The sequence below is a fragment of the Marmota marmota genome, unplaced genomic scaffold (assembly GCF_001458135.2).
Source record: "Marmota marmota marmota unplaced genomic scaffold, marMar, whole genome shotgun sequence".
NCBI classification, from domain to species: Eukaryota; Metazoa; Chordata; class Mammalia; order Rodentia; family Sciuridae; genus Marmota; species Marmota marmota.
In genome coordinates, this window is record NW_026000139.1 from 2,846,987 (window position 1) to 2,857,515 (window position 10,529).

The 10,529-nt window shown below is 46.6% G+C and overlaps 1 protein-coding gene across 2 annotated transcripts in view; it reads left to right on the forward strand.

Moving 5' to 3' along the window:
• Rph3a (rabphilin 3A) overlaps positions 1 to 10,529 on the forward strand; it is a 97,747-nt gene that overhangs the window by 34,045 nt on the left and 53,173 nt on the right. Inside the window, exons 3-4 of one of the 2 annotated variants that reach the window (XM_015505210.2) lie at positions 1,154 to 1,242; positions 7,344 to 7,355. In XM_015505210.2, the coding sequence (XP_015360696.1) occupies positions 1,172 to 1,242; positions 7,344 to 7,355 (83 nt within the window). In that variant the 5' untranslated portion in view covers positions 1,154 to 1,171. The remainder of the gene's footprint in view (positions 1 to 1,153; positions 1,243 to 7,343; positions 7,356 to 10,529) is intronic. The other variant, XM_015505209.2, reaches the window with a different exon arrangement.

The window sequence follows — 10,529 nt, forward strand, 5'->3', positions numbered from 1 at the left end:
TTTTTTTTTTTTTTTTTTTTGGGTTGGGGGAGATGGGGGGGTAACCAGGGATTGAACTCAGAAGGACTGGACCCCTGAGCCCCATCCCCAGCCCTATTTTGCATTTTATTTAGAGACAGGGTCTCACTAAGTTGCTTCATGCCTCACTTTTGCTGAGGCTGCCTTTGAACTCATGATCCTCCTGCCTCAGCCTCCCAAGCCGCTGGGATTATAGGCGTTTGCCACCAGGGTTTCAAGGCTACCAGGAATTTGTGTGTTAGCACTGACCAGTATTCCACAATATGATCAAACCACCCTTGATCTCTCTGCTCTTCTGCGGTGGATACCTGGGTTAATTCCAATTTTTAGCTATTCCCCACCCACCCAATTTTTTTTTTCTGTGAATACCCTCTACTTGTCTTAGTGTACAAGCACCATTTTTCTTGGATATATACCTGAGCACGATTCTTGGTCACAGGGTAGACATTAATAGACGTTAATAGACATGGCCAAAGCATTTTCCAAAGTAATGTACCGTTTTCAGCTTTAATGAGGTATAATTCCCATGTCATTCAATTCACCCATTTAAAGTGGACCAGCCAGTGGATTTTGGAATATTCACAGTTTCACACCCATCACCACAATCAATGCCAAAACGGTCTCTCTGGGTCTAGCCGTGGTGGGGGCTCTTCTTACAAGCTAGGAGCCAGCTTTCTCAAGACCTCCCTGGCCACTCTGTGAAGTGTAAGTGGCCACAGGGCAAGGGTAGGCACAGAGAGTCGGTCTTGGCCAGCTTGCCATTGCTATAATGAAACACCCAACATCTGCTGCTTAGGAAGTAAACACAGGCTTATTGGGGCTTAGATTTCTGGAGATTCAAGATGGGAGCCCCATCATTTCTACCTCCATCAAATCCCAAGCACAGCATGGCAGGAACAGGCCACTTACACCAGGACCCGGGAAACAGAGGACCTGTGGGACTAGAGTCCCATCCTTCTCTTTGAGGGCAGTCCCTCAGCGGCCTAAGGGCCTCTCACCAGGCTGCCTGTGTCGAAGGTCCACAGCGTCCTCCAGCAACGCCCAAGGGTCCCCATCTGGAGAATGGAGATGTGGATAAAGTTCCTTTGTATGACACAGAGTGACAGGGTGACATCCTCTCTGGGTTGTTTTCCAGGAGCACCCGCCGTCCACTATGACGGACACCGTGGTCAGCAACAGCGCCAACCGATGGATGTACCCCAGCGACCGGCCCCTGCAGTCCAAGTAAGTCTCAGGGTTTTCCTGGGAGCGGCTGGTTTGCGGGTCAGTGAGGTCCTAACTGTCTACACCCCAAAGAAGGAGGGAATCACGGGAAAAGACATCCCTTTTCCTTCCCTGGGGTGGGGGGAAGGAACCCGGGAGTTTTCCTCTAGAAGCTTCCCTGACGCGGCTGCTTTGCAAGGGTTAAAGGAGCAAGGTTAGAAGACCAAGCTCCAGGCCCCGAATTAGAGGTGGCCCAGGAGGGAGAGACTTGGTCTGGTGACAGACACAGACCTGGGCCCAGCTCTGGGTCTGGGCCAACTCACCGGGTGACCAGAGGCCACACTCTCCTTCCTCCCGGACCTCGATTTCCTCATTCATCAAATAAGGCGGCCAGGCTAGACGGGAGGTCACCAACGCCCCCTCAGGCCCACTCTGACTGGCAGTGTCCCAGGAAGGGTTCAAGGAGTTCCCGGAGAGAAGGGGACTCCCCTCGGGATCAGCTGGGCTCTTGGCATATGTGACACAAAAAGATCCCAGCACACACCCGTCAAAGGCAGAGACAGAGGTTCATTTCGGAAGCAGGTCCATAGTCAAGGAGAATGGACGAGGTCTCAAGAGCGAGAGGTGCCCTTGTGGGTTCCCGGCTCTTCTTTTAAAGGGAAAGGGCTCAGGGGTGGGTGTGGGAAGGTATCAGCCCAGTGATCTCAAGATGGCGTCTGGTGGTCTGGTCAGCTCCAGGATCCTCAAGCCAACATGGTCCTCATTATCTGATCAGCAGATAGCTCCAAAAAGTCCCCCAAATATAATTGGGGTCCCTCAAGGCATCCTATCACTTTGGGCTTAATTTAATCATTGGAGTGATGATGGACAGTGTGTAAGTAGGTTTGCACAGGGACTCAGCCGTGGCCACCACACCTGGCTACCTCTGTGTCTTTATGTCCCTTGTGGGGTATGTTGGGAAGCATCTTAAGGCCACGTGCAGAGTTTAGGTACTGGGAAGAACAGATGAGAAGTGACCATTTTGATGGAAGGAACAAATGTGATTGTTTCCTAATGACTGCGGCTCACCCAACTTATGTGGGGAGGATTTTTAGCAGAGATCCTTTCTCCCTGGAGGGCAGAGTATCCCTAAACATGGCCATCAGGGTACCCCCTTCACAACTGCTACCTTATCGCTACCACAGGGCTGTCCTTGTCCTCTCTAAATGGACACACTTGCAAAACACTTTTGTTGAACAAGGTCATTTTAGGTGGCCAGTGGATGTAAGTGAATAACCAGTTCACTACCCACAGCAAAGGGCAAAACCAGGAAGAAAAACAATCAAAAGAAACAAGGTTATTACAGGGCATCGGTGGTGCCCTCCTGTCCTCTCAGGAGGCTGAGGCAGGAGGACCCCAAGTTCAAGGTCAGCCTGAGCCATTTAGCTAGATTCTGTCTCAAAATAAAAGTTAAAAAGGGCTAGAGATGGAGCTGGTGGTAGAGCGCCCCTGGCTTCAACCCTCCTCCCCACTGCAAAAAGAAAAAACAAAACAATGTTATACATTGTTACACAGTAAGTAGCCCCTCCAAGGTTCTGAGCCCTTTTCCACTTTCTCTCAAGGGACTTGGCAAGCCGCAGACAGGTATCCAAGACTGATTAGCAACAATCTGAGCGTTTCTCCTAGAGGTGATCATAGGCTGGGAAGAAGATTGAAAAGGGAAGGGTTTTTCCCCCATTATTCAACATTGCCCTGAGGTTCACTATTCCTTCAATATCTTCTTTGACCTCCGATCGATACCCTTGCCCATTTCTTGGGCTTATTGTGTTGATCACGTCTTCCTGACGGTCCTCTCTCCCCACTATTAGTAATTATGATACAGGATTCACGAGGCTTCTCATTTGAATTATCCCACAAGCTTCGACAGACAGCGTTCTCATTATTTCCCATTTCCAAGTATTTTAAGTCTTACGATTTCTTCTTTAACCCAAGAGCGGTCTGCCGGCACACTCAAACTTTCCTGGCTCTTCAGGGATCGTTCATTTATGATCATCGTTATGAATCTCTAATTGCATTATGTTGGAGAATGTGCTTTGGATGAGGCTGACTCTCTGATGCAGGTTAAGATTTGACATCCGAGGGGCTGGGGCTGGGGCTCAGTTGGTAGAGCGTTTGCCTAGCATGTCTGAGGCACCACATAAAAACAAATAAATAAAATAAAGGTATTATGTCTATCCACAACTAAAAAAAATATTTAAAAAAAAGTTTTGACATATGAACTAGAACATGCTCATGGATACGCGAGGGAAATGTGCATTCTCTAAGTACTGCCCGAAGGTCAGTCATGTTGGAATGAGCCCATGGGTTGCTGGCATTGCCCCCTTTGCTATTGTTCTGTGTGGGGGAAGCTTCTAGTACAGTGACTTCGCCCATTTCTCCCTGAGGTTATTGGAGGCTGCCTTTCTTCACAATGATATCCTGGCCACCTATTATCTTCAAGCCCACCAACCCTCCACTAAACCACCCTATTCCAGTTTTAGAATTTTCATAGTCAACTATTTTACTTCTAAAAATTCTTTCTCATTTTTTTTAGTATATTCTTAACCACTTTTTGAGTTTCCAGCCCCTTGCTCAGTTTTTAATGTGAATTAAAATTTAATAACTTCTTTTAACAGGCAGGAACTTCACATTCTGTTTCCAATAACTACCTGACCCCGTGGTGCGCTGACCTGTACCACAGGGTTGTCTGAGAGCCGATGTTAAATTTGCAGGGTTTCTGCAACCCTCTTATTAAGCACTGCCATCACAAAAAATCAAGTTTTGTAAATTTACAATTAAGTTGCATTTTACACAACAGTGACAAATACTCAAAATTAATCATTTAATTTTTTTCCTAGTACAGGTTGCTATTCTCTATCAGTTATGTCTCTGATTCCTGTGTGGAAGAAATACTTATAATGTGGTACCTACTGCCCATTTCCTCCCAACCCTGTATGACCTCCTCTTGGCACTTGAAATCGGTCACAATGGGGCTTTGGCCTGAGAAAATGTCATTGAACATTCACCAATGTACCACTGCCCAAAGTCTGTGACAATCCAACTCTACTGTTTACGGTCCCTGCAGATTTTCATTCATAATGACTTGCTCTTTTTTTTTGGATATCAGGGATTGAACTCAGGGGCACTCGACCACTGAGCCCCACCCCCAGCCCTATTTTGTATTTTATTTAGAGACAGGGTCCCACTGAGTTAGTTGCTTAGTGCCTTGCTTTTGCTGAGGCTGCTTTGAACTCGGGATCCTCCTGCCTCAGCCTCCCGAGCCTTCGGGATTACAGGCATGTGCTACCGTGGCCGGCTGGTTTGCCTCTTTATGTGGGTTATTGTGAGCTCAGTCCTTGAGAATCCTGGGGACCTACCTTGGGGACATTTTTCTTCAGGGAGAATGACACTCGTTTCTGCCAGGAGTCAGAGGTACCTTTGATCCAGGATCATGCTTGCTCCCATTGAGGGTCCTGGCTGGGCATGGGGGTCTCGGATCCCCACCTTGTGGGGAGGTCAGTGTCATCCTCTAGAACACTGTGCTGCTGTTGGTTGGTATGGGGTCAGCTTCTGGGTTTTCTTTTCCTTTCTGTTCTCAGTTGTCTTGTAAAGACTTAACTAATGTACCTTCCAGAGCACACCTTCTAAAGTAATGTAAAGTACAGCTTGATAATTTTTAAGCAAATGTGTGTACCCATGAAACCAAGATAACGAACAATCAAGATAATAAATATTTCCATCTGTCCCAAAACAGTCCCTGCCACTTCTGAGTCCCTCCTTTGGGCTCCCCTACCCACTCGCCCATCCCCAAGTAGTCATTAATGTCTGTTCTTTAACTATAAATTAATTTACCTTTCCTAGAATTTGATACAAATGGAATCAAACAATATGTACTTTTGGAGAGAGGGGAAACATGGCCGACCTGTTTTGCTCAGAGTAATTATTTTGGATCCAACTGTATTTCTTCACATATCAAGAGCTGGTCCCTTTTTCTTGCAGAGTAGTATTCCACTGTGTGAACAGGCCACCTCTGTCCATTGTGAACACTTGCACTGTTCCCAGGTTTGGGCTAGCACAAACAAAACTCTGTGTAGGAAGTGCTTTTCACTTCTCTTGGGGAACTATCTAGGAGTGGAATGTCCCAGCCATTTGGGAGGTATTGATTTAGCTTTTCAAGAAGTTGCCAAATGGTTTTCTAAATCAGTTGTGCCATTTTTAAAAACTCCCGCCAGGGATGTATGAGAGTTCCAGCTTTCCTACCACCTCCCCAGCACTGGGTAGGACCAGACTCTCCAATTTTAACGATTCCAGTGAGTGTACAGTGGCATTTTGTTATGGCTTCTAATTTGCATTTCCCTAATGTCATCTATCTAACCTCTTTGTTGAAGTACCCATTTAAATCTTTTACCCCTTTAAAATATCAAGTTACTAAAAAAAAAAAATCAGGTTATTTGCTTTCTTGTTGTTAAGTTTTGCACTTTTTAAAACATTTTAGGTAAAAAATCCTTTGTTGGATAGACAACTTGCAAATCCTTTCCCCCAGGCGATGACTTAACATTTTCTTTTTCATTCAAGAATATCTTTAGAAGAGAGAAAAAAAATGTATTTTTATGAAGTCTGTTTTGTCTATTTGTTTTGAAAAGTGGCAAAATCTTAGAAAAGCCCCTTACTTTCTAGCAATTCCCAAGCTGCATTTTAAAAGGTTTGCTTTAATTTGCGTAGCACCTGACTGTAGGTTGGGGAAGGATTTTTCCTGTCCACCACATACTCAGAGCAAAAAAAAAAAAAAAATCCCTCTGTCTTCTACCTTTACCTAAAACCTTCTCCAGATCTAAGAGCTTCACTGTTTTGAAGACACTGCTGAACCCTGCTGGTTTCTTTATCAATAGGAAACTTCTAGTCTCTAAAGCCCTCCCGTGATGTCTTCTGGCAGCCAAACTTACTTAGCAGAAAATATTCCATCAGCTAAAAAGTGTGTCTCTGTAAGATAAACAGTACCCTGGAGCGGGGTTGGGGTATTTATTTTGTTTAAGAAATGTCAGCTAATTAAAATCCCATCCATCAGAGTTTGCTTTAGTGGATACGAAGCCAAACAATTTGCCTTACAATTAAATCAGAATTATTCCAACGGTCTGGATGCAACTTCATTAGCATTCTCCTGGGCTCCCGCGGAATGTCCTGGCTTTCTGAATGCCCCCAGCTGCATCTTCTCCAGATATTGAAATTATTTTTCAATAAATGCTAATGGGGGAATTACAGCTGTCGCACATGCTATCTGGTCGGCTACAGTGGGGCTGGGTTACTGCAGCCAATTCTCCTTTCTCCAGTAAATGAAGGCATCGAGTCCTCATTAACCGCTGGCTGGCCAAAGACACTTATTGCTTTTGTGATTTTCAGATGTCTTGCTCTTCCCGCATCCTTGAACTTGATTGTGTCTGAAGCCAGCAACGTGGGGTTTGAAAGAAAAATAAATAAAAATAAAAATGTGCCTGCTTCTAGCTTGATGAACAATGGCTTATTTCCCCGTGCGGGGAGTGTGTGGGGAGAGGGTCCCTAAAAGTTGGTATTTCTAGCTGTGACGTCTGGTGGGAGGAGGGAACTGAGAAACACACAGGGTGCCACCTCCCTGTGGTTGCCCATGCAAGAGATGGGGGGATTGCTTTCCTTTCTAGAATGGAAGAAATTGCTTTCTTCAACCAGGGATCTGTGCATTCTGCTGTTCAAGTCTCCTGGCTTTACCTAACGTGTCCCTAACCCCCCAGTGTTTAAAACACTCAAAATCAAGCACACAGTGATCAGATTGTCACTGAGTGATTTCTCAACAGTGCCCAAATATTCAAACCTAAGAATGATTGTTTCCGTTAATGAGAAAGCAGAACAGATTGGTCAATTTCATCACAGATGTGGGTCTCGCAACCCTACGTTGAAGCCACCCTGTGTTAGATGTGCTGAAATAAGACAGTGACCAAAAAACAAAGGAAGTAGGTCCTCATAATCTGAATTGTGTGGTTGTTGCATCCAGATAGTATTGGTGTTGCTCTCAGATTTCTCACCTAACTTTATTCATTTTTTTTCCTTTCTCTCTTTGCTCTGCCTTCCTTCAGTGATAAAGAACAGTGAGTATTTTTATGACACTTTTGTTTTTCTGCAAATTGAATTTCATCTCTTTTTTTTTCTGATCAAAATGGCTTGCTCCTAAAGAGAGATGTTTAAAGAGGGAACTAGAAAAATCTACATACCTTAAAAAAATTTAAGTTCCATGGGGGAGAAAGAAAACACCCATCTCCATAAAAAAATTATGAAATTAAAAAAAAAAAGAACTTGACAAAAGTACAGGTATTTCTCAGGAGAGTCCTCGGTTGATTCCTGTTAGTCATTTGTGGGTTCACAGCAAGTTCATTGAGTTCCTTGATAGGTCTCTGCCCACTTCTTCAGCATTCGCTGAGAGCGCTGATCTTAGATAAGGAACATGTTGGCTCCCATAACTGCTGCTGTTAACCACAGTCGACAATGGACAGAACAGTTCCTGGGATGTACTGTGCTGTACCTTGGGTCCTGTCCCCTCCTCTGAGGTCATCCTAATTTCCCAGCGAAATGCTGTGGCCAGATCTTTGCACATAACTTTTGTGCTTTCAATTTGATTCATTTCCTAAAGACGCACCACGGACCAGACGTGGGTCTCGCAGATGAACCGCCTGCAACCTGGTCTTAGTTACGTGCACACGTTCAGAAACCACGGGAAGTGACTGTTTCCCTGCCCCGATGGGACCCTGGGACTCACCGTCCGTGTGGCCTCGGGCACTGCCCCTCACGTCCCCAAGCCCTGACTCTCTGGTCTGCAAAATGCCCTTTATCCCTCACGGGGTGGTGGCATGATCAAACGACGAGCACAGGAAAGCTTTGTAAACTGTAAAGCACCCAGGAAATTCAACGAAGGTGCGAATCACACCCTGGCCCGCCCGGGTCTATATGTGGAGAACACGGGTACAGTTTGCTCAGCCTTTTCAACCCCGATGATCACGGTATCAGAACCTTTGAAAGTTTACTTGATGCCGGTAACACTTCACCAGGTGACCTGGGGAAGGTCCCCCTGCTCTGTGCCTGTTCTCCCTCGGTCCCTTGGGAGCTTCCGACACGGTGACCCTGTTTGAATCTCCGCAATCCCTGTGGCTGGCTGGCAGGACCTGGCCAGGGCAGATCTGCTTTGTACGGAATTATACATGTATTATTTAGACGCATCAGGGAGAGATACTGAGGCTTTGTTGGATTATAAATATGAGTTTGGGGACTCCAGAGGGTCACAGGGCTCTTAGAAGCTTCCAGAATGCTGAAGGGTAGAAGGTAAAATCTATGTCCATCCTCCTCCCCTGCCTCCTTCACCCACTGATCCTTCCCTCCTTCTCTCCCTTCCTCGCTTGCTCCCTGCCTTCCCCCTTCCTTCCTTCTTTCCAGAATGTTTACTAAGCACCTACTGTATGCCAAACACTTTGCTAAGCACCAGAGATACAGACAGACGTGGGCAAAGTATGAATGGTGTCTAGTGAGGTCTACAAACAAGTAAACAGCCAGTCACCAACAAATAACACCCAGCATGTAAGGAGCCCTACTGGTAGGAACACAGGAGTGTCACCTAGCCCAGACTTGGCTTCACAGTGAGAGAACTTTCTGGAAGAAGTGATGTGGGAACTGAGACCAGGTGAAGAGAGAGCGTGGCCGGGAGGAGCAGGGGAGCCCCTCGTGGGGAGAGGGATCTGCAAAGTCCAAGTGGGAGAGAGAGCCCGGGGTTTGAGGAGGGCTGGCTGGAATTCCGCCTGGCAGGAGCCAGGGTGCCTCTGGCATTGAGAGGGCAGAGAGACCACAGCTTCCCTCTGCACCCCCCACCAGTGTGGCTGGTTCCATTTCACCCACGGGCCTCTCCAGTCCTGGGTCTCTCCAGCCCTGGGCCTCTAGCTGCTTCTCGTTCCCCTGCTTTCCTTCAGGATTCACTAAAATCTCTCCCACGGAGCTGAAAAGAGACCTCATGGGCAGGTGTCTGCGGGAGGGGAGGAGAGAGGAGGAGGAAGGAAAAGGACCTGTTTTCTGCACGTCACGCTGTGGGAAGCTTCGGGGCCGGCAGCGCACCATCATCCCGCCCCTCTGGGGAGTGAAAATTTATTCATAGAGGCATCTGGCAGATATTTATTATATGCCTATGGTGTTCAAGAAATGAACCATCAAGATGGACGCAGGAGGAGGCAGAGGCTGTCCTCTGCAGTTTCAGAGGGGCCTCCACCTGCAGGAGGCTCATTTCCTTTGTTTGGGGGCCTCTGATGATGCCGGCTTTGGTGGGTGGCAGCGGCAGATGCTCCAGGTAGCAGGGAAGCGGATCTGGAAGGCTGGGTGCTCCAGTCCTGGCCACACCTTCTCTGCTCCATGACCTTCAGCAAGCGCCTTCCCTCTTGTGTCAGACACAGGGACATGAGCAGGTCAGTGACAATGATCTTCAGACTTTTGTTAGTGAAATTTTTTTCTTTTTTTTTTTTTTTTGTCTTTTTATATTTTTTTTCATATTTTATTGGTGCATGAAAATGGTACATAATGGTGGGATTCATTCTGTAGCACATCCCAGTACACTAATGTTCTCTAAATTTCAGTCACATTAAAGCCTGAAAGAAAAGTTTCTCCTTCTTCTGTTCCTCTGTGCAGTTTCCTGACCCAGGAAAATGGCATATCCTCACCTGCCTTACCTCCACCCTCCCCAACTCTGCAAAGTCCTCTAAGTGAGCTCCTTCTTATTCTTCCAGGGCCAGATAGAACCATGCTTCTGAGTATTGGCGTGGGCCCCAGACCCATACCTGGCTTTTCTCCACCCTATTCTCTTTCCCAAGAGAGTCACCTGCCTGACTGACCCTGGGAGTGGCCAAGTCCTCGGACTTCTGGCTGCATTCAGGTCTGAGGAGGGAGGAAGTGGACCATTTCTGCCCTCCCTCTTCACTTTGAGCCTAGGGCCGGTACCACCCCCAGCCCTGGATTGCACTATGCTCTGTCCTTTCTTCGTTGCTGGCCACCCTTTGCATATGGTCCTTTATTTTTTTTTTTAATTTTTTATTGTTGGCTGTTCAAAACATTACATAATTCTTGATATATCATATTTCACACTTTGATTCAAGTGGGTTATGAGCTCCCATTTTTACCCCAAATACAGATTGCAGAATCACATCAGTTACACATCCATTGATTTACATATTGCCATACTAGTGTCTGTTGTGTTCTGCTGCCTTTCCTATCCTCTACTATCCCCCCTCCCCTCC